Source organism: Solanum verrucosum, unplaced genomic scaffold, assembly GCF_900185275.1.
Source record: "Solanum verrucosum unplaced genomic scaffold, falcon-dt-bn FXZP01000217.1, whole genome shotgun sequence".
Taxonomy (NCBI): domain Eukaryota; kingdom Viridiplantae; phylum Streptophyta; class Magnoliopsida; order Solanales; family Solanaceae; genus Solanum; species Solanum verrucosum.
This window is the reverse complement of record NW_026020032.1, coordinates 554,639-577,310: the sequence shown is the minus strand read 5'-3', so window position 1 is coordinate 577,310 and position 22,672 is coordinate 554,639. Positions and strand designations below refer to the sequence as shown.

Here is a 22,672-nt window from a genome sequence, read left to right as displayed (position 1 = left end):
AATCATGGTTTAAAGTGTTAATTAAAAATTAATATATAGCTAGATACTTCATCATGGATTCAAAACCATCACCTAATTAGTTTGGTAACTCAAGTTTAAGATCATATATAATTGAATTCTCCAGAAAGATAACTTTCTTGGGAATATGATATTAATATAATTTAGTGTATGTAGGTGTCAAATGAGCAGGTACATGAATAGGTTGAGAAAATAATGGACTTCGTCTGAGATCGATATACAAGATTCAGAATATAATCAAGATGTATAAGCTAAATGATTCATAACTCAATCCTTCTTGATATTTAATTTTCTTTAGGTTTTTTTCAAAATTTGTTAGCTTAGCCAAACAAGTTATTTACAAAAAGCTTTTGTATCGAGACAAAATATATATAATGAAAAATAAAAGAAAGAACAATGAAATATAGGATACACGATTTAATTGAATTTAACACATACATATATAAGCTTTGTTTATCTTTCTAGTCGAACATATACGCCAATATATATAATTGAGGTGACATAATGATAATATTAAGAGCTTGGTTTCAAGTTGATCTACAATTTAAGATAAGATGGTGCATGATCAATGATCATATAGTAAGAGAGTCAAGTCAAAATTTTCACTAAGCCAATTCAAGATATGAAAATTGAGTTCACATAATAAAAAATAATTTTAATCATGTATAAACAATACAATTTTTTGTTGAAGGATGAACCACTCGATCATATCTGGCTCTCCGTCTTGCTTTGTGATCATATATATGTCCATACTTTCTTGAGGATTTTTGAAAGTGAGTTCTAATCTAGTGAGCCCACCATAAAAAAAGGTGTTGGCTTTTGGAGCTAGATGCCAAGTTTCTATACACCATTCTTATTGCCATATTGACCAATTGCCAAATTTTGGCTGTTTTTTGTTGGAGTTTATCACAAAACAAGTCATATGCTATATGCCATTTGATTTTCTCTTTTCACTTTTATTCGGGACTAAAAGAGACGCATGGGTTCACAAGTAGAAGTTGAGCCCCCCCAAAAAAAATAGAGTGATTTCTCACCTATCATGTCAGGGCTAAAGTAAATCGCTTGAGTATAGATTCTTTATGTTTGGCAATATCGTGAATCCAAGTACATACATCTATTAATACACGGCAAATTGATGTTTGACTTAAAAGGTGTGGCTATGGTGCTAAAACCTTTCACAAAACAAAGAAAGCTAAATTTACTTTATCAACACAAAAGTACATGAGCTTTTCAAATTAACAAACACTTTTTTTTGTCTAGAACATAAAAGATGCATGCACCTTAGATGCTCAACATGTTCTTAGGCTTCAAAAATATTGTAGAATATGCCAAATTAAAATATTATCAAACCTAACACATAGACTCAAACCTTCTCTCACAAAATTGATCATCTCTAAGTTGTTTTTGCAATTCCTTGAGTTGAGAGTCTCAAAATTGTTTTGTTTCTATAAGCCACTTGATTTGGAAGTTAAAGATTTTGGGACCAAGTAGTAGTTCGTCGATAAAGTTAATTTTTTCTCAGTTATCATCCAAAATCTCTCTAAATTAATCATTGTCATATCAATTGATTCTCTCACTCCACTCTCAAAAACACGACTTGAAGATCATTGTTACTCAACCATCATTTCACCCTAATAATACTCGAAGAAAGAACACACAATTTTCACGCAAAACGACGATCTCTCTCACACCTTTATCTTTATCATTTTCCGATATCACCATTTAGTCATGCAAATGAATAAGAAGCTAAATATTTTGTAACAAGGTTTGGTTTAACATTGTGAGGTTGATGTGGAGCTCTAACTGAGGTGAAAATTTTAACTTGGTGTAATGCTCATTATTTGAGTTTCTTTGGGGGTGATTTGAGCAAATTTGAACAAATCTTGTAATGATAAAGAGTATATGTAACCATAAACATTAAAGAAAGGCAGATTTGCATGATTTCACAAAGTACATGGAAATCTGAACTCTAGACAGAGTATAAAAGAGGACTACAGGCATGTGTAAACACCTCAACGAACTCATGTGGACACTCCTCAGCCCGAGGATAATCTCTCAAATACATGTGTTGATGTTGTTGACCCGCATTTCTTTTCTTTGTTGATTCCTCTCAATGAAATTTTCCATGTTGCAATAACAGATTTGGACCTTCGTCGATAGTTGATTCAAGAACTGAACAAGGGCTCTGGATCTACATTTCTTCTAATCCTGAACAGTTTCAAAAAACAAAAGTAACATGTAAGTTGGATCAAAAGTAGTAACTTAATACATCTTCAGCTACAAATCATTCATCAAACACTGTAAACATGCCTTCTCTTGACCCTTTTTCCTTGGCAACGTAACATATTTTTATTGGCAATGTAACTTAGCTTATTGTTTGGTAAGAATTCTATGAATCAAAGCTACATCTCAGAAATTAGTGCTCATTTATATAAACTATCACCCTACGTACATCCTTTTCCACCCCCGTCCTGTCATTATCCAAGGGAGGAAAATACTCAATTTTCGGAATCTAACAAGTTATACTGGAGGTTGCCTGATACTAAGACATATCATTGAACACAAATCGAATGACTTCTCACATCTAAGAAACTACGTGCGATCCAACCCAGATGCAGATCTAATACAGAAAAAAATAAATCAGGTAAACATTTCTGGACAATCGTAACTTTACAACTAGAAGACTCTAAGAGTATCTAACTATATCATTAAAGACTAGTTTTAAGTATAGTTTTCAAAAGTCAGAAGAGGAGACCTGTGCACTTCGGTACCAGTTTAAGAGGTTAAAAGGATAAAACAAATTAAATAGGTTCCCACTAGATGATAAAACAAATCAACGTGCCATGCAATGGACTCGAAGTGGAGATGTAGCTATTATAAAGGACTATGCGGATCTGGGGGACAGATCGGACCGAATTGGATCTTATTGTATGCAATCTTACCTTGCAAATATCGCGTAGTTCTCAGTAATTTAGAACCACGAAATATAATGTGTTAATACCTATACTAAGCTGTATTATTGAGAACAACTCGAATTTCCTAACAATCTACAAGTCACCCTGAACACACTGCATGAACCTTAGCAGCTTCCGTATTAGACATTAGAGGTCTTTCCTGATAATTACAGTCAGTACAACTCTGCTGCTTTGCCTCCCAGTAAACTATGGCATAAAAAACAGCAAATTAAACAGCAAAACCCTGGCCACTCACCAATTGTCTTCTGCCCATTTGCAGCCATTAGTATCCACCACATGTAAACTGTATGCATGTCGTGACTTTGAAGACTGGTTCTCAAAACTGCAACCATACATTATGAAGATTGAATGGATAAAAATCATCCCAAACGAACCAAATACAAATGGTAGCATAACTGACAGTTCTATATGGTCCAAGAGAAGTTCTGAAAGTGACTGACCTCTGGTGAATAAGATCTCCGTGAATGACTACCAAAGATCCAGCTTTTACTTCAAGTGAAACGAAATCTTCCTGGTAATAGCATGGAGATGGCTTATCAAAATGAACCCCACTTTCATCTCTAAGGAATCTCCTCACAAGGCCATCTAAAGAAATAGAACATTTTGTATGTTACATGAAGGAGTTCAATGATTTAAAGGTAGCAAGACGAAGAAGAGTTGGGAGAAACAATACTTTTGTGGGACCCTGGTATAGTCCATAGACAGCCATTTACAATTGTTGCGTCCTCTAAAGCTAGCCACAAGCCAGTGCATGTTGTTGGTTCAGTGTACAGAAAAGAGTTATCTTGGTGCGGCACCACTTCACCCCCAATACCGGGTTGCTGAAAACCAGAGTTTTACATGTCACTCATAGAAGGATGGATAATAGTAATTACAACTCCATCATGGTTTTTGTTTCTTTTCTGTTATTTGTTCAATTGCAAAGAGTGTGGTGACTCTACGTATATCTTCTACGATGTCATCATACAATTAGAGACAAGTGAAAAAGCATTTTCAAGGGACACAAGAGGATATGCAGGGCTAAAGAACATTTAGTAGTTCACTTCATCATAGTGGGCTTTGAATTTTTTAAAGTGACAAGACGTGAACATGGTATGGATGCATCCTTGGATAACACGAGCAAAGTAATGCGACATGAGCAAAAATATATTATTTCAAAAACTAATATGCTATTGAGTACATGATTCATCCAACTAATATAAAAATTAGATAGGACTGATGGGTTACTCAAGTATGGGTTTTGGGATCCAATGCAAACAACAATCATCGAAGCTCTACTGCTTCGTACGATTATTTAATTTTCTTCACTGTTTTACTTAGCTCGCTTACAAACATATTTAACTGCTAATACACAAACCTAACGAGTTATATCGACACGTGTCCTTGACCTCATAACAAATCTAACCATACCGTTTCCCTGGTAAACATATACCTCGTTTGTATGGAGGACCTAACACCCTGGGAAGCTTTTCTTTTAGACAATTTCATTGACCTTGTTAAATAAAAGAATCGAGATTTTTCTCGTACATTAAGTCCAGAAATAATATCACTTTTCAACTGAGATACATTCTAGCCTTACTAAGACACCAACCTTCTAGAATGACACACACCTATCTGACTGGTGATCTTGAACAACCAAGGATTGGACATGATTTAGCTGAGGACCGTACAAAGATATAGGGCAGAGAAACCCCATTACTAGATAAAACAATACCAGAATTTACCTTAAATATGTACATTGATTGAATGACTACTGGCCTCTTATAACCCAAGGACCGCAACATGCTTGAGACTTTGTCTGAGCTAGAGAACTTATTAAATACAGCATCTTTTTCATGAAGAGCTGCAACAGCACAGGTACGAGAAATCTAAGAACAACCTTGTTAAGGTAGAGACTAAAAAGGTTACTCGAAAAATGAAACAACTCTGTTGACAACAAGTAATCAACAGAACCATACCATGTCCAACTTTATTTATTGAGAGTTGCTTTGGCTGCTTTAGGTTTCTATCTTCATCAAATGCTTTCTCTGCCAAGACCATAAATATCAATAAAGCATACTAAGCAAATACTTAAAACAAAATTAGCCTATGAAAGGAATTGAAAATTATAGACATAGAACTAAATATCATCTAAATAACGCCAAAACTGTCTCTCCATGGAGACAAAAAATTAACATCTTTACAGTTTTTGATCCTTTGAAAGCCAATAATAAACTGATAACTGCCTCCTCAGCTATAATTGAAAATCAAGAACCAAGAGAAAAGACTGACATGCAAACTCAAAGCCATTAATACATCCATTCACTCGTTCTTTTGCAATTTTAATTGAACTTGTTCGTAAATACTACCGTTTACAACAAATTTTAAACGGATAAATAATACATTGCAATCACAAACAAAACATGAAGAAACATAATTTCATTGATAAAACAATATGGATATTTATCCCTTGATTCTTATCTCCTAAGATTACTCTATGATGAGGGTCGTAGCATATTTCTCGAACTATGATGATAGGGAGAGTCTATCCACATCTTGATCTCTGTGAATATTCCAGAATATATTATACTTCGTATAGGCATGAACTAGAGATTAGAGTAGAGTAGAATCCAAGAATACTATCTGAAATTGAATTGGTCTCTCTTATCGAGTCCCACAAAATTTTGATGTCTACAACTCCTAATAAGTTAAAAGACAAAAGACAGTACAAAAAAACAAGAAGAAATTAAACACAAGCATACCTTCCCAGAAGAATGAAATCTTCTCAGCACTTTCAAAGAAGTGATCATTAGTCGTTTCTTGCTGAAACCCAAATGCCACAAAACACACACAAAATCAAAAAAAGACAAAAACGGGAAACATGGGTTTATCTCAAAACCAAATAAACTAAGCTAATGAATTCAAAAATCAAACTACAGAGTATAAAAATTGAATCTTTACTTGATTCTTGGTAGAAAAAACAGAAGCATCTGAAGAGCAATCAAACTCATCAAGCAACTGTTCCATTCTCTTCCTCATAGACTGGATCTCTTCTTGGCTTGCAAATGATTCTAACACCAAATACCCATTAGAATCAAAGAACTGAAGCTGCTCTGAACTGAGGTTTCCTTCAATAACCACCATGTTTGACCTTCTGAGCTTTGGTTGGTGCTGTAAAAGGGTTGCAGATTTTCTGTATATTTTCTTTTGATAATTTATAGAACTAATGTGCAAATTATTTTAAAGTTTGGTACTAAAATGTTAACTCAGAAAATAGTTTATATTTGTTTTTGTGTTTAGGTGCATGTTCATGTTCTTACCCAAAAATCTCATGATCTTATCTTCCAACGTAATGGTGATGACAAAAATCAACGGTGGGAGTACTATTTATGCACAAATCTAATGTTAATGTATACATTAAAATTCATTACATTATTAATATTATGTATTAGTAATAAATAAATATCTTAATACGTGTATATCGTTTGATAGAGTGTATAAGAATAATGTCAAATAAAGTGCATATCATTTGGTAGAATGTATAAGAATAATACTAAATATATAGTGTATTACACCATTAGTAATGTTGGCATTAATCATAGAGAGATTATATTTTATGCGTTGTTTGATTTGGTGTATCAAAAATAACATGTATTGCATATTTTTCTAATTATTACTATTATTCATAAAAATATCCTCCACATGGTGGAAAAGATGTAGAATTTTTTTTTTTAGAGACAATTATGTCTTTAATCATGTAAATGCATGCATTAATAACTCTTGCATTAACATTCAATATTGTGACCTAGTGATCAGTAAAGTTGTTGAAAACCCTTACATTGTACATGTTGCGGATGGGAGGTGTCATATAATAGATATCACATGGAATAAGTTGAGAGTTGTGCAAAAATTGACCCAACACCACGATCATAAAAATAAACTCGCATTGCTAATATCATGATTTTTCATATATTAATAATATACACTTTAATGCACAATAGAGTAAACATTTAGTTATACATAAGTTGAAAAATTACTGAACAAGATACTACTAGTACAAGGTAAGACATATTATATTTTGGGAAAACTACATAAATGGGCCATAAAACCCAAAATAATTACATGTTCATATCCAAATCCAAAGTAATTCAAAAAATATCATTCTCTCAAAAAATAAAACAAATTATAGCCCATACCCTCATTCATTAAGAATTATAATATATATATATATATATATATATAGAGAGAGAGAGAGAGAGAGAGAGAGAGCGGGAGAGTTAAACAAAATTAGTTGGGGGTAACTAGTGTAATTATTTAGTGGGGTATGAATGTAAGGGGTATATGTTCGTAATTATTTTGTTTTTATGGGATATTTGCTTAATTTCCCGCTTATATTTTCTAGTACAGACTATCAAATGATCACATACATAAACGACATGATATACCTCTTAATTTTACCATTTGTAACTAATATGCCCCTTGTTATGAATGTGACTCATAAATATCTTTAACAAAGGGCATATAAACTCTATATGACAATGTTTCAGATCCTTTTTGCCTTTTAATATATCAAATAAAATATTACTACTAATATATAAAACTAATGCATACATTATTTCGGAGAAGTGCACTATTCCAGCATGCCCCACCAGCCCATACTCAGAGCACGTGCATCCATCTTTTTTTTTCCAGGTCACGTGCGCACTTTCTTCTCATAACGTTTTTTCTCTTTTGTTAAACCATTTTTAACACTTTGCCCTCTTCGCTTCTTCTTCAACTCTCTCTATACCTTCCCTCCCTCCCCCCGCCCTCTCTCTACCCGGAGCATCAAATCTTGAAATCCATTGAAGAGAGAGGAACAAAGGGTCGGAGCAAAAACAAAAAAAATCTCTTTTGAAAATTCAATAAAATTGGGTTTTTTGGGTAGTGATTCTCGAAAAACCCTTTTAGATCAATCAATTCTGAGAAATTTGAGCTTTCTTTTGTTGTTTTTGGTGTGCAATATGAACTGAAGCAGTAAGAGATTGAAACAGAGAGCTATGCACGCTTATAATAGACTACCGAGTAGTGGACACAGTAGCCCATCAACGCCGTCATCGCCACGTTCACGGTCGCCTCGTTTACGTAGCAGTAGTAATAGTGGTGGTGGAGGTGGAGGTAGTGGTGGTGGAAGGGTTAAACCCAGTGCCCGTTTTACTTCGGGTCAACAGCCACCGAGAACCCTAGCAAATTGTATAACTGGGGCTATTCTATCTGTTCTGGTTCGTCGTCAGGGGATTTTCCTATTTGCTCCTTTGCTTTATATTGCTGGGATATTGTTTTATATGGGGACAGTACCGTTTGATGTTGTTCCTATTATCAGGCACCGTCCTGCTCCTGGGTCTGTTTACCGGAGCCCTCAACTCTATGATAAGCTTCGACCTGAAATGAACTCTGATAATTCCACTGCTGATGCGGTTAGATTATTTACTTTGCCTTCTATGGTTTGGGTGGAACTGACAAACAAAGTCTTTTCTTTTGTCTTACTGACTTTTGGGTTTTTGGGGATCACTGAGTTAGTTCCATCGCAAATTTTATTCAATTAGTATTGTTCCAGTTTGAGTTTTTTTGTTTAGTCCAGATCTGTAATCCTGAGTGTATTTGGTTCTGCTCTGTTGTATATCAATGCCATTGATCATGATTGTTTTACTGTTTCCCTACGGATTTTTTTTTCCTTTTCCTTATGTCTTCATCTTTGTTACATCATTGGTTACTTCAAGTGCTTGCTGAGCAGTACATCTGAGTATTCTGTAGAAAGTGTATATGATAGCTGCTAGTTGGGGTGCTATGTAATTGGATGGGATCTTTTAATTGTTAACTTGTTTTCTTACTGAAAGAGGTTGAAGTGTCATTTTCCTTGTCCGAAGATTCAAAAGATTGATGTATGAGGTGCATATAGCAAAAAGTAGGATAATCAGTGATATGTATGGAAAACAAGGACTCTGACATGTTGCATGAATTTATAATGAAAAAACTATGTTGTTGCATGTGAAGGTAGAATCCTGGCACTTGGATGGAGGTGTTAACCTGGTTTCAAATGTCACGAGCTCTTGGGGATAGGAGAAGAGTAGAAATGCTGCTAGGGGTTGAGACTCTAGGGATATGCACAATGATTTATTTGAACTCAGTTAGTGTTCCCAATTCCAATTTCCACCTACAGTGGTTGAGTGAAAGTCCTCTTAACAGTGTGTCTGTGATACGTGTTTAGAAATGTTAAGATAATATATATGACTGTTGAGTTCTCCTTAAAAACTTTTTAATTGTTCAAGACCCTTTCTCTGCTTCCAGCATGACATCAAAACATTACTGAGAATTGTGAGAATCAAGTAAGTAGTCTTTTGACCTTGAATAGTCTGAAGGGCATAAGTTTGTTTGTGATCATTTGAGGCAATCAGAAATCCCACTGAAGTCTGCACAAACCCAAGTGACTAGTGTTGTTGCTGTCGAGTCCCTATGTTTTGAGAAACATCGAGTTTTCTTTTTAATCGTGAAATATTTGATGATAAATTTAGGATCTTATAAAGGATTTTTCAGGCCAAATATGTTGTATGTGTTGGAGTATTGGCTGATCAAGAACTTGCATGCTGGAGTATTGGCGAGTCCCTATGTTTTGAGAAACATTGAGTTTTCTGTTTAATCGTGAAATATTTTATGATAAATTTAGGTTCTTATAAAGGAGTTTTTAGGCCAAATATGTTGTATGTGTCGGAGTATTGACTGATCAAGAACTTGCACGTCCAGAAGATAAAAGTAGCCAAAATGAGAATGTTGAGATGAATGTGTGGCCATAATAGGAAAGATAGAATTAGAAGCACGGATATTCGGGATTAGGTGGGGGTGCCCTCCGTGTAGGATAAGATGAGGGAAACAAGACTGAAATAGTTCATGCATATAAAAGATGCACAAATGCCCAGTTAAGGAGGTGTCAGAGGTTTGCTATGGTGGGTCTGTGGAGAGGTAGAGGTAAACCGAAGAAGTATTAGGGAGAGGTGATTATCGAGAAATATATGAAGAAGGTCAAGGATTATGGTAGAAGGTTAGTAGGTGGTCGTGGTTAGTATAACCATTATTTTTCTCCTATTTTCTTATTTTTTGATTTTATTAGTACTGGTTGTTTCCTTTGCTTCAGTGATTATATTATTTGTTGTTACTACTGTTCTTTTTTCCATTATTTTCAACATGACATCTTCTCTACTGTTTTATACCTAGTTTGATATGCTTTACTTGGGTGAGGGTCTATTGGAAACAACCTCTCTACCTTCACAAGGTAGGGGTAAGACTGTGTACACACCACCCTCTCATACCCCACTTGTGGGATTTCATTGGGTATATTGTTGTTGTTGTTGTTGTTGTTAAATTTAGGTTCTTGTTGCCCCCTTGAATTTTTCCGATTTCTTTGTGTCAGTAAGTGTGTTACTTTGTAACTTGATCTTGTTTTATGATTTCTGATATTTTAGTTCAAATTCTCCTAAAGATGGTGATCTTCTAAAATCTTATTAAGTAGAGGTGCAAATTTCCTGTAGATATCAACAATTTGGAAAAACTCCTATAGAGGTGGTGAATGGAGACCATGCATTAACAAATCCTCAGGAGGTACAAAATTTGGAGAATCAAACTTATCTTTTATCCTTGTTAGTATGCTATATACTGCCTCTCTTTCTCTCTCTTAATTATTAGTCATATAGTAAGTGCAACTCTCTGGTTGCGTTCAGGTTATATTGGAGGTTTCCCAATGCATTAACTTATAGTAATTTGAATTTCAATATAACTAATGCAGTTATATGCTTGAAAGTTTATGTTCATTATACGTGTTGAGGTTTAGAGTACAAAATATTCTTCTCTTATTAGTTTAGAAACTAATAAACTCTGTATTCAGTTAAGTTTTCTTATTTAAATGAATTATCTTTTTATCATATAGTCTAAATTTTTCTTGTTTCCAATGGACTAATATCTTATATAAGCACCCTCTTGTTTCATGATCAGTCCGGCAAGCTTTTCCCTCTTGATATCTCTTTTCATATGGTACCACAACTCTATGGTTTTGATAAAGACCTAAGCAACTTCTTTTTATTAGTTGGTAGCATTATTTTTTTTGAGGCAATATTAGTTGGCAGCATTACAACATTTGTCTGGTCAAAGCTTTTACTTTCTCTTTTCATAATTTTTTTGAGCTTGTCTCTTTCCGGCAGTGTTATTAAAAGCGAAAAGCGCAAAAAAGCTCTAAGGTCCGTGGGGGCTTTAAGCGCAAAGTGCAAATAAAGCGTGGGCTTTAATGAAAAAAGGCGCAAAGGGAGAAAAAAATAAAATGTGTATGTTTAGTCCAAAACTAATAATTATAAACATGAATGACAAATATATGACCAAAGAAATTGAATTTTTTTAATGATAAAGTGAAATATCAATTGTTTAGTGTCACTTCTTCATAAGAGGCTCATTGACAAGGAAAAGTTTGTCTTAGAACTTTGATGACGGCACTGAAGCGCACATTAAGCGAGGCGAAGCGCTCAACGCATTTTGAGCCTCGCTTTAGGGCTTAAGCGCGCTTAAAGCGCGCCTTTGATAACACTGCTTTCCGGTGAACGTTCTAGTGGCACCACCCTTTTGTAAAATATGGTGATGATTTTATTAATGTCGGGGGAATCCTCGTATCAACAAGTACACCAAAATATGACTCTACAAAAGTCACCCACTCATCTATACAAATAAGAATCTCATGTGTGGACCAAAAAGGAACTAGAGGTCTCGCTTTCGTGTGGATACATAAGAAATTAAATATGAAAATTGGCATGACACAACTCTTGGAGAATATGATGCGCTCGACTTGCTTCTCTTGATCTCCACCCACTGCCAATAGAGGTGGGTCAATATCAATATCCATATATTAATATGGATGCAGTCTATCAAAAACAACCTCTCCACCCAAAAGGGAGGGGTAAGGTACGCGTACCTTCTACCCTCCCCAACCCAAATTCCACTTGTGGGATTATACAGGGCAGGTTAATATGGATACCCACTTGCAGAGTGCGGTAAGGACTCATTGTATGCATTTAGTTTCTGTTGGGCTTGTCATTAATAGACAATCTCTCGTACAATTTAAGGAGAAAATGTCAAATAGGGTAGTCATCCTTTAGAACTTTTCTACTTGCATATCTTATCAAAAGCCAAACCCCTAATGTTAATCTCATGTTTCAAACCCTAATGTACGTCCAAGATAGGATTTATATTAACTCATGAGGAGTTCAATTCAAAATCATGAAATTGGGATCAGATTCTTGTATATACTTCCATTTCCTTAAGTCCTTAAAGCGGGAGGCGAGTGCCTTTCACATCACTGGATTAGATCTTACCTTAATCATGAGAAACTGTTGGAATTAGGGCTAGGTTTCTTCAGTTCTCCTCAATGATTGTTGTCAATTGCTATAGCTCTTTTTTTGCAGTGCTCTAATATGAGTAAGAGCTCAACTTTTGTACCCAAAGTGTAAATGTAAAACATAGTGAAAGGACCTCAACACCATTAAATGTTTTCTTCTTTTCAAAGCTCACTCTGACCATGGTGACTGGTTCTCAGTTTCAACATTCTTGAATCTGAAGCTGCATAGACACTACAACTACGATGGATACCGATCCGTTCCATCAAGGTTTGGGACGTGACAAACAATTTGTGTATAATTTATTAAGATTCAAAATCCTATATTGCTAGATTGGCGATTTTGAGGTTCTTGGTCTACTGACAACAACAACATCAACAACATACCCAATGAAATCTCACAAGTGAGGTCTGGGGAGGGTAGAATATACGCAAACCTTACCACTACCCCGTGGAGGTAGAGAGACTGTTTCCAAAGACCCTCGGCTCAAATGTACTATTCCAGATATAAAGAAGAAATATAACACGTCACAAGAAAACAATGCAAAGTCTACCCAATGGCACACAACAACAAAAAAATAGTGCAGCAATCGAAACACAATAAACAACATACTAGATAGATTATTGAAAACAATAATAAATACTGATGGAGTGATGGATATCAAAACAAGAACTACAGTAATACGCTATTGCTCTACAGAGTTTGGAAATAATATGCAACGATATTCTGTTTATTTCTCTCTTTTTTTTCTTTTTAATTTTGACGAGGTTTGGTGATCAATGAACTAAGATTGTCTCACATATCTTCAGAAATTCCTGAATCAAATGGTTACCTTTATATTGAGGCAAATGGTGGTCTGAATCAGCAAAGGACATCGGTATGTCCTTCAGTTCCAAAGATAATTGTTATTGAAATGCTGAAGTTTTGTTTGGATGACGATGATAGTTTAAGATCACTAATGTTGCTTTTGTGCGTCCAGATATGCAATGCTGTTGCTGTGGCAGGTTTTCTTAATGCGACCCTGGTCATCCCACACTTCCATTTTCATAGCATTTGGAGGGATCCAAGGTTGGCTGCTGTTTCATCTTCTTTGTTTGCTTTGAGTAATTCAGTACCTTCCTTAGCGGGAGATTTATATACTGTATACTCAGAAATTTGGTAGAAGCATACATAGTTTTTAGTTGTTGCTATCATTACCTAGACTAGTTTTTTCTAATGAAAAGCTCTTGAGATGCTTTACCTGCTCTTATAGCATTAAATTGGCTTCTCTTTAATAGAAATGTGTACTACCTCTTTTTTTTGGGTAAAGTAATCAAATCATATTAGAAAAGCATCAAGAAGATGCAAATGTTACAAGAGAGCGAAAGAAGCTGCTTCAAACAAAACATGAAGCAAACTTATCTGTAAAACAGCCACAAAAAAATTCCCTGAATATTCTACTACGGTAAAGACAGAGAACTAACAAAATCTAAAAAGTTATCCACACGGTTAACAGGGGAGAGAAAGTGCCAGCTGAATAAACATCCAAACATCTAGCCTTGATGGTGCTAATAGGAGTCGAGATTCCATCAAATCATAATTGAATATATCACAAATGACCACAATAAGATGTTAGTAGCCCTAGAATTTGAACAGATTCGGAGGTTTGGTGAATCTGTACCTTAGGTTCATGGTCATTTCCTTTTGAGATATTGATGAAGCAAACTAAAATCTGATTTACTTCACGCAACCTAGTACCATTCTTGTCAATCTGGTGGTGGATTGTCGTGAAATTATTTATGGTATAGTGGGTGTTCGTTTTAATCATGGCTGTTCTCTTGATCAATCTTGTTTAATATCCATCTCTACACCTTCCTTTCATTTCAAACCATAAAAATGCTCGGCATTTGTTCTCTGCAGCAAGTTCGGAGAGATTTATGATGAAGATTTTTTTGTTAAAACCCTAGCCAATGATGTGCGAGTGGTGGACAAGATTCCTGATTATATTATGCAAAGGTTTGGTTACAATATGAGCAATGTTTACAACTTCAAGATCAAAGCTTGGTCCTCCATCAGTTACTACAGGGATACAGTTCATCCAAAGCTGCTTGAAGAAAAGTAAGTTTTTGGACTTTTTTTTTTGGCACCACTATTGGCTCTTGGGCCGAACTGCCTTTAGTTAGAATATTAGTGTCATATATATATATATATATATAAAACTAGAAGTGCTTACTTTCTAAAACAAGTACTTATGTTGAAGAGTAAAGTTGTTTGATCAAGTTCTTGGAAAAAAATAAGTGCTTTTGTGAGTATCTGAAGTGTTTGCTATGGAGATGAAGTTGAAAAAAATTAGTTTCTAACCTAAGCAAAAGAAGTTCTAATATTTTCTTGGGTTAAAACACCATTTCAAAATTATTTTCTCCAAACTTGCTAAACAACAGTCAAAACATTAAACTCATGTATTGTTGACAGCACATCTATGATTGAAATATAATAAACCGGCCTCTCTATTTTGTGATTCTCTTACATTTAATTAAATAAAATTGAAGAAATAAATAAAATTTCTCACAATAAATTCATATATCATTGGAAAGTACTAGTTGTAAAAGGAATCTTTACATGCTCATTTCGTTGTTTGACAGTGAAAAGTATTTTTTCCCGGAAAGATTGGCAAAACACAAACTGCTTCTTTAATAGTAAAAGTTCTTCTCAAATTATTTCACCAAACACAAGCTGCTACTATTCAAAAATACTTTCTCTGAAACCTGATCGGGCAAAAAGTCACTTTTAAAGATAAGCAGACTTCGGATTTTTAGAGCTCTCATGTAAATATGGTTTCAGTAGTACCTAAGTATTGTTTTGGTTCTTTGTTTATATATACAGTTACCAATTTCGAAAAGAAAAAAAAAGTGAACATTGAAAGCTTGGCTAACAAGGTCTAGAATTGTGAATGCCTAGACTTCCAATAGCTAAGTCTGTTATCGTGTTTCATCATCCAAAAAAAGAGTCTATTACCATGTTTGGTCAATTGGATATATTCCTTGCCAGTTCTTTGATGCTTAATTGGTAGGTTCGTTCTTCATATTTGAAGCATTTTGTTTTGTTATTTATCGCCACAGTTTTGCTAAGTGTGTCTAATCATTCACCAGGCTCATCAGAATATCCCCATTTGCAAACCGTTTATCATTTGATGCTCCTCCAGCAGTTCAGCGGCTTAGGTGCCTGGCAAATTATGAAGCTCTTAGATTTTCAAATCCCATTTTGAGTTTGGGGGAAACATTGGTGTCAAGAATGAAAGAACGAAGTGCCAACAATAGTGGAAAGTATATTTCTGTGCATCTCCGCTATGAGGAGGTTAGTTTCATGTGTGTAAACTGATTTTGTATGTGCTCCATAGCTTAGTTTTCCAAGGGTATTGAGCCTTGATCATATTCTCTTGCAGGATATGGTGGCTTTCTCTTGTTGCATGTATGATGGTGGTGAAGAAGAAAAAAGGGACATGGATGCTGCAAGAGAGAGAGGATGGAAGGGAAAATTTACAAAACCTGGTCGTGTGATTCGTCCTGGAGCAATCAGGATTAATGGCAAGTGTCCCTTGACTCCTTTAGAGGTAATATATTGTCATTTTTATTCCTTTTCAAGAGCCTTGACTTAATGTTAATGGAACATGTCATGTTTCGGATAAGTTGTATGACTGTACTTTCTTGGCTTGATCAGAGCATTCTGATCCTTCGTGAGACTTCCTTCCTAAAGAACAAGTTTTGTTTAGAAAGCATATGGTTTAGAATAGAACATATGGTTTAAATACTTTCTGGAGATGGCACTTCTTTGTACCTGACCTTAATTTCAATTCCTCGAATACCGTACCTTTGTCTGAGATTTAGTGTATACTTATGCTGGGCATGAGGATCCTTATGAGATGATGAGAGTGTAAAATTGGACAATTTCATTTGTTTTACTAGTATTGAATTTCTTGACTTACCCTAGTTCACCAAGAAGGGACTACTAAGTAACTCGTGAGACTTGAGTAGCATAATTGGTGGTGATTTTTGAAAATTTCTTCTCCTTGTTCAATCATGTGTGAAAAGATTGCCGTGGCAATGTGAGTGGAGTATCCTTCTTCTTTGTCTTCTTTAGTCAATATCCACTGTCATAGTTCAGTTGCAAGGATTGTGACTAGTGTTTAGTAATCTAAGAACCATATGTTATTTTCATAAGATCTATTGCAGTTCTACATCCTGCTTATGTAGGCTTTACCTTTCAAGCATTGCTACTGTATATCAACAATTATTTGTTTTTTCTTTTCCTTGATGCTTTATCATTTTTGTGTCTATTGTTGGGTGCCTCTACAAAGACATGGCTGTGTGGGAATTTAGTGATTGAGAGAGTAAAGAAGCGGCTAGGAGTATGGAAAAAAAGATGCTTGTGGAAAGAAGGAAAAAATGGTCTGCATATTGGAAAAAAGATGTGTGGGAATATGGCATTCTGCAACTGCATATTGGCTCTCGAGTCCTTCTCAATTCCTTTCAACTCCAAATCTTTTGTACACTCTGTACATGCTAAGATATCAACTTTCAACACTACATGATTTATCATAGTTCGGGTCGAACCACACGAAATTTAGTATTCCAAGTCCAACCCGAATTTTCAGAGTGTTACATGGAAGCATGGTTAGTTTCTGTGAGTATATGAGAACAAGTTGACGAAAGTCTATTCTAACACATACAGAATGTCTTGCCAAAGTGAGATGACAGTTCAACAAATTTGTAGGTCTCATTGGGATTTGAGATTTTGGAGCAATCTACATGATAGGGAGGGGGAAGAATTTCATAATATGGTTGAGTTTTTAGTGTGGGCAAGATATATTGAACGATAAATTGGATGTATGTAAATGGTGAGAGAGTAGAGATGGTCTATTCACTCTTTAATTTTATTACAAGAGTTTACCAAGGAGAGGAATGTAACTTTCCTCATTGCTCTATACGGGTTTCCAGGGCATTGAAGCAACTGGCTACTCATAGAGAAATTTTCTTTAAAAAGAGATTTCCTCATATAGTCAACCTAATGAGTTTAATACAAGCTGTAGGCTGGGTTGTATCTGCAAGTGGTTTTTCTTGGCTTAGTTGAAAGCAAGGGGAATGATCTGTTGTTCTTTTTTGAAGGAAAGGAGAAATGTTTAAATCAAGGGGAATTTTTTTGACAGTGGAAAGCCTTAGAAATAGGAGGGTCATCTATGTTAGTTGGTGTTTCATGTGCAAATGTTAAGGCAAAAATATAGATCATCTTCTATTGTATTGTCAAGTGGCAAATCAATTGTGGAGGGTGGTTCTTAACTGATTTGAGCTGCAATGGGTGATGCAAACTAGTGAAGGAGATGCTGCATAGCTGAGGGTATATAAGAAGGGGAGAGAGAAGTCAAAGGGCACGGAAGGTTGCCCCTTTAGCAATTATGTGGGTTATTTGGAAAGAGAAAAATATGAGAGCTCTTGAACGGGTTGAGCAAAATTTTATAAATTTGCAAAATAGTCTTCTGTTTCTAGTTTTCTTTTGGTGTACTCATGAGATCCCTATTTGTATAGAAGATTGGCCAATGAGATCCCTATTTGTTTAGAAGATTGGGTTTCTTTCATTAATAACCATGTTTGATGTAGGTTCTCGTTTCTAAGTATTTGGCTTGTATAGGGTTTCCCTCTTATTGTTAATAAAATTATTTACCCTAAAATAATTTCCTTGCTAATTTTCTGCACACTTTTTATCAGGTTGGTTTGATGTTAAGAGGCATGGGATTTGACAAGGTTACATCCATCTATTTAGCATCTGGAAAAATATACGACTCTGAGCGACATATGAAACCACTATTAGAAATGTTTCCTCTTTTACAAACTAAAGAAATGCTGGCATCCCCAGAAGAATTAGGCCCATTTCAGGTTTAAATTGTTTGATTTTCCTTCCAGGCATTTTAGTTCCCCCCTCTCACCCCTCCTCTTTGGCTACTGTCTGACTCAAGTTATTGCTTATAGAATTACTCTTCCAGGATGGCTGCCATAGACTATACCGTTTGCCTTCATAGTGAAGTATTCGTGACAACTCAGGGAGGCAATTTCCCCCACTTTCTGTTGGGGCATAGAAGATACTTATATGGCGGGCACTCCAGGACCATCAGGCCAGACAAGAGGAAGTTAGCTTTGTTATATGATAATCCCAATATCGGGTAAGGTTTTGGTTAACTTTCTGCCATCTTTTTTTCTGTTTACGTGAGACCTTTCTAGTGTGCCTGTATATAAACTGAAAGAAGCTCCCCTATCCAAAAAAAATAAAAAAGGACAAAAGAAACTGAAAGAAGCAGTTATGGGGATCGAAAACCCCTTTGGTAAGTCTATGCAGTCTTGTATGTTGGCTTTGCATTGCTTTTGACCGTGTATGTTTTCCATGCGCTCATCTTACAGGTGGAAGAGCTTCAAGCGGCAAATGCTTAGTATACGAGCACATAGTGATTCAAAAGGAATTGAGATTAAAAGACCAAATGACTCAATATATTCATTCCCTTGCCCAGATTGCATGTGTCGGACTAACAGGACTGAGGATTCTAGATCCTCCTCAGTAACGTGACCTATGTGCCTGTCAATAGGTGGTGTTCTTATTCTCGTAGTACGCATGAACTTCCGCTGCTATCCTGTGTGCATGTCAGCAGGTGCTGTTCTTGCTCTTGTAGTACATATGAACTTCAGCTGCTAACTGTGTGATTCTTTCATTTTTTTTCCTTCCACTATGGAGAGGGGCTTACTGGATCTTGGAGCTGCTTCTGGGATTTGTGTGACCGATCAATTTGATCATCTCCCGGGCACACGTTTGAGGGTACACTTTTGTACTTGATGGTGCGAGGAAGAATGGGGAAGTCATTTCCATCAGTGATGTAACCCCGATCATTGATTTCCCATAGCAGATTCATATTCTTCCAGCTGCTGTATCTAACAAGTCGTGAGTTGACACGAAATATATTTGCACATTAGTTTCATGAGAGAGGATTTTGCACATAAGTGAAGTAGGAGTCCTAGATTATAGGAACAGGATGAGAAGAGTGTAGGGTTATCAGAAATCAGGGTTCCAAAGTCTTACTTTGGATAACCTTTCTTGCCAATGTTAGATGATCTCTCCATTGTTGATATTTATTTGTCTCAGTTTCACTAGATTTATCATCTCATTTCAGAGCTCACTACAAATGTGTGGAATTTTCCTTGATTAATTGTGGGCGTAATACATAAATATGCCCTTTAACTTGACTTTAATTCACATTTATGTCCTCCAACTTTGGGTAAACTTGTATAAAAATTGAATAAATAGACATATGCATCCTACGTGACAATAGACTCGTGTGTTTCTTTATTCAACTTTATACAAGTTTAAGTGTCTATTTGTGCACATCCAAAATTGAAGGACATAATTGTGAAATAAGATTAAGTTAAAGGGCACATTTATGTATTATGCCATTAATTGTGTCTGACGAAAGCATTTACCATAGTATGTGCCAAATGCTACTTATAAATGGCTGTGCTTGATTTGGAAACAAAGTTGGTCACACAAATTTCGGAAAATTTATAGACTAATACCCATGAAAAATTAAGATAATTTTGAATTCCTATTTTGTGATTTATACCGTTCAAAAAGTGACGTTTGCCTTTAAAAAATAATGAGTGTCATTTAATAGGTTATCAGTTGTCACCAATGGACCCAAAAATCTTCGAGCTCACACAACGTCGGTCACACATATTTTGAAAAATTCAAGTATTAGTATACACAAAAATTCAAAATGATCCCAAATTTCTGTTTTGAGATGCATATACTCCAAAAAAGTAACTTCCTATTTCGTAAAGTTTGAGCCAACAACGATTTGGGCATTGATATAAATGAAAAAAATTACATAAATGCACATTTTATTTTACCATAATCTCTAAAATTTTCTATAGTTTTAAAAAAGTTACAAAAATCTCTTCTCGGATACATCCCTATCCACTCTCAGATACATCCTTCCCCTCTTGGATACATCTCCTTATCCCCTGTCAGATACATTCTTCCCATTAAGTAATGTATCATCCGTAATCTGTGAGCTATGTATTCACAGATTTCTTGAGGACTTGATGTATCCAAGATCCTATAAATATAAAGGGTTTTAATAATTTGGAAAAGAATATGTTTGATAGAATATAATTAACTCTTAATACTATGATATTTTATGTAATTTTTACGATATAAATTGCTCAAAATGTAACCCATTATTCATGAAGGAGCCCAAATCTAACCTGTGAAGATGTATAGGCCCAATTTGCAGCTGAAGGTAATGTCGACAAGTCTTGTACCTTGAAATACGATTTATAGAACTTGTTTTCCACACTTTCGTTAGGGAAGTCATTTTTTCTACTTTTAGAAATTTATTTTCCTAGAGAAGACATTTTCCAAAGATTTTGACCAACAAATATAAAAAAATTGAAAAACATTTCTTGAAAAAGTTTTCCTTCATACCGAACACACCCTTAATCCATTAAAGTTGGCGGCTTATAAGTTTGGGTATGTCATTAATCCGCTAATATATTACCTTAATTTACTTTAAATCATAAATTAACTTAGTTTATTTTAATCCACTCAAATTTTGTCTATTTAATAGTTGAGTTGTTTGGGCTAAATTCATTTATACAAAACTTTATCAAAATATTAATAAATTTTTTATATAGCCATATAAAAAAAAGGTATTTCTTTTTATGAGTTTTTTTTTTTTTTTTTTGATAATTGAACAAATTATATTAAAAAAACTAAAATTAAAAATTCAGGAAATTACACCCAATAACTTTAAAAATGGTGGTCTTGAATTTTTAACCCTTGCTTATCTTGTGGTCCTTCAAAGTCAAAATTAATTTATGAGGCAAAACTCGATAAATTTAAAGTTCTTTTCAATATCCATAAAGCAAGAAATGTCAAAAATTGAAAAATGTTCATTTTTGTAAAATACACATCAAAAACATGAGTTGACCAACCATTGGGCAGGGATTAGATAGTGACCATTTCATTATTTTAGCTTATTATGACCCGTCTAAATTCGATCCGATCATTTATTTGCCGCACTTAGCCTCTTGTATTTTGTCCCAAACATTCTTTCTAGGAAAAATTACTTAAATACACAACACTTCTTTACTTATTCTCAATATTTCCCTACTCTTTTACTAAAATACAAAAATCCCTTATTTTCCCCCAATTCAACTTAACCGGATACTTTATTAATTTAAGTATCCGTCCGTTATTAATTAAAGTATCCGCGCTGCTATATTTTGCATCCGCATGTTAATTAAGTATCCGTGATGCTAACAACTTAATAATTTAAGTATCGCCCGTTATTAATTAAAGTATCCGCGCTGCTATATTATGCATCCGCCCGTTAATTAAGTATCCGTGCTGCTAACAACTTAATAATTTAAGTATCCGCCCGTTATTAATTAAAGTATCCGCGCTGTTATATTAAGTATCCACACTGCTATATTATGTATCCGAAAAACACTAAAAAAAGGGATTTTTGGTAATTAATAAAAGAGTAGGGAAAGGAAGTAATTTCTTTCTTATACTATGTCATTTGCCTAATTTTTACTTCTTTCTATCCCATGCTTTTATAAAGGATAAATCAGTGCCTTGTCCCTTTTTAATTCTCTAAGTAGTGTAAATTGACATGAGTTTGAGTGCATATTGACATGTTAATATTGAAATTCAGACTATACTATAACAAATAAAGAATTTTGTGGCAATTATTTAATGATAATAATATAATTATCGTTATATTATATTTAGTGAAAATAATTATTATAATCAACACTTTATACAAATGTCGCTGAAGACTTTAGCGATTCTGGATGTAATAACATAACTCAATTGCAGCTAAATGTTTTTGCAGCAACAAATATGATAGCTAAAAGAAAAATATATTGTCACTAAATGTCTTTTTTGTTGTAATATTATAAATCTCTCGTCCCAAATTACTTGTCATATTTTTTTCTCGACAGTCAAATTACATAAACCTTGACCAATATTTTAAGATATATTTTTTCATCATATTAAAATTAGAGAAATTGCAACTTATAGAGATATTTTTCATTTAGTTGTCAATATCTATATTTTAAGTTTAAAATTTAAAATACTTTTAATAATTAATCATATTAATTTTCGAAAAGTGAAATATGACAAGTATTTTGACGACTGATGGAGTAAAGTGCAAGTTTTACATGCTTTAACGTACCTAAAAGATTTGTTTGTATAGTTCAATTTGGGCAAATGTGG

General features: G+C 34.6%; 2 protein-coding genes across 4 annotated transcripts; one reads left to right on the top strand and one right to left on the bottom strand.

Moving 5' to 3' along the window:
* Positions 1-1,844: 1,844 nt before the first annotated feature.
* Positions 1,845-6,181, bottom strand: LOC125821482 (phytanoyl-CoA dioxygenase). Its single transcript, XM_049500900.1, has 8 exons — positions 5,934-6,181; positions 5,735-5,795; positions 4,952-5,020; positions 4,718-4,836; positions 3,667-3,814; positions 3,434-3,578; positions 3,229-3,315; positions 1,845-2,226 (listed from the first exon to the last, which is right to left on the bottom strand). The coding sequence occupies exons 1-8, from the start codon at positions 6,114-6,116 to the stop codon at positions 2,184-2,186; spliced, it is 855 nt and encodes a 284-aa protein (XP_049356857.1). The 5' UTR covers positions 6,117-6,181; the 3' UTR covers positions 1,845-2,183.
* Positions 6,182-7,722: 1,541 nt separating this feature from the next.
* LOC125821470 (protein ESMERALDA 1) lies at positions 7,723-19,559 on the top strand. 3 transcript variants are annotated; one of them, XM_049500886.1, is made up of 11 exons: positions 7,724-8,428; positions 10,535-10,604; positions 13,189-13,256; positions 13,359-13,447; positions 14,279-14,476; positions 15,508-15,712; positions 15,801-15,968; positions 18,118-18,285; positions 18,379-18,569; positions 18,805-18,986; positions 19,133-19,559. In XM_049500886.1, exons 1-10 carry the CDS (start codon positions 8,012-8,014, stop codon positions 18,965-18,967), a joined length of 1,737 nt encoding a protein of 578 aa, XP_049356843.1. In that variant the 5' UTR covers positions 7,724-8,011; the 3' UTR covers positions 18,968-18,986; positions 19,133-19,559. The 3 variants fall into 3 exon arrangements, 2 of the variants coding, with proteins under 2 accessions (XP_049356843.1, XP_049356842.1); XR_007442596.1 differs by lacking the exon at positions 19,133-19,559 and having other exon boundaries at positions 7,723-8,428; positions 18,393-18,569; XM_049500885.1 differs by having other exon boundaries at positions 7,725-8,428; positions 18,805-19,559.
* Positions 19,560-22,672: the final 3,113 nt, after the last annotated feature.

Coding starts and splice junctions, on each gene's coding strand:
- LOC125821470 (XM_049500886.1), top strand. CDS start 8,012: ATGCACGCTTATAATAGACTACCGAGTAGTGGACACAGTAGCCCATCA. Junction 13,448..14,278: donor AGCATTTGGAGGGATCCAAG/GTTGGCTGCTGT, acceptor TGTTCTCTGCAG/CAAGTTCGGAGAGATTTATG. Junction 15,969..18,117: donor GTCCCTTGACTCCTTTAGAG/GTAATATATTGT, acceptor ACTTTTTATCAG/GTTGGTTTGATGTTAAGAGG.
- LOC125821482 (XM_049500900.1), bottom strand. CDS start 6,116: ATGGTGGTTATTGAAGGAAACCTCAGTTCAGAGCAGCTTCAGTTCTTT. Junction 5,796..5,933: donor TTTTTTCTACCAAGAATCAA/GTAAAGATTCAA, acceptor TTTGGGTTTCAG/CAAGAAACGACTAATGATCA. Junction 4,837..4,951: donor AATAAATAAAGTTGGACATG/GTATGGTTCTGT, acceptor GTGCTGTTGCAG/CTCTTCATGAAAAAGATGCT.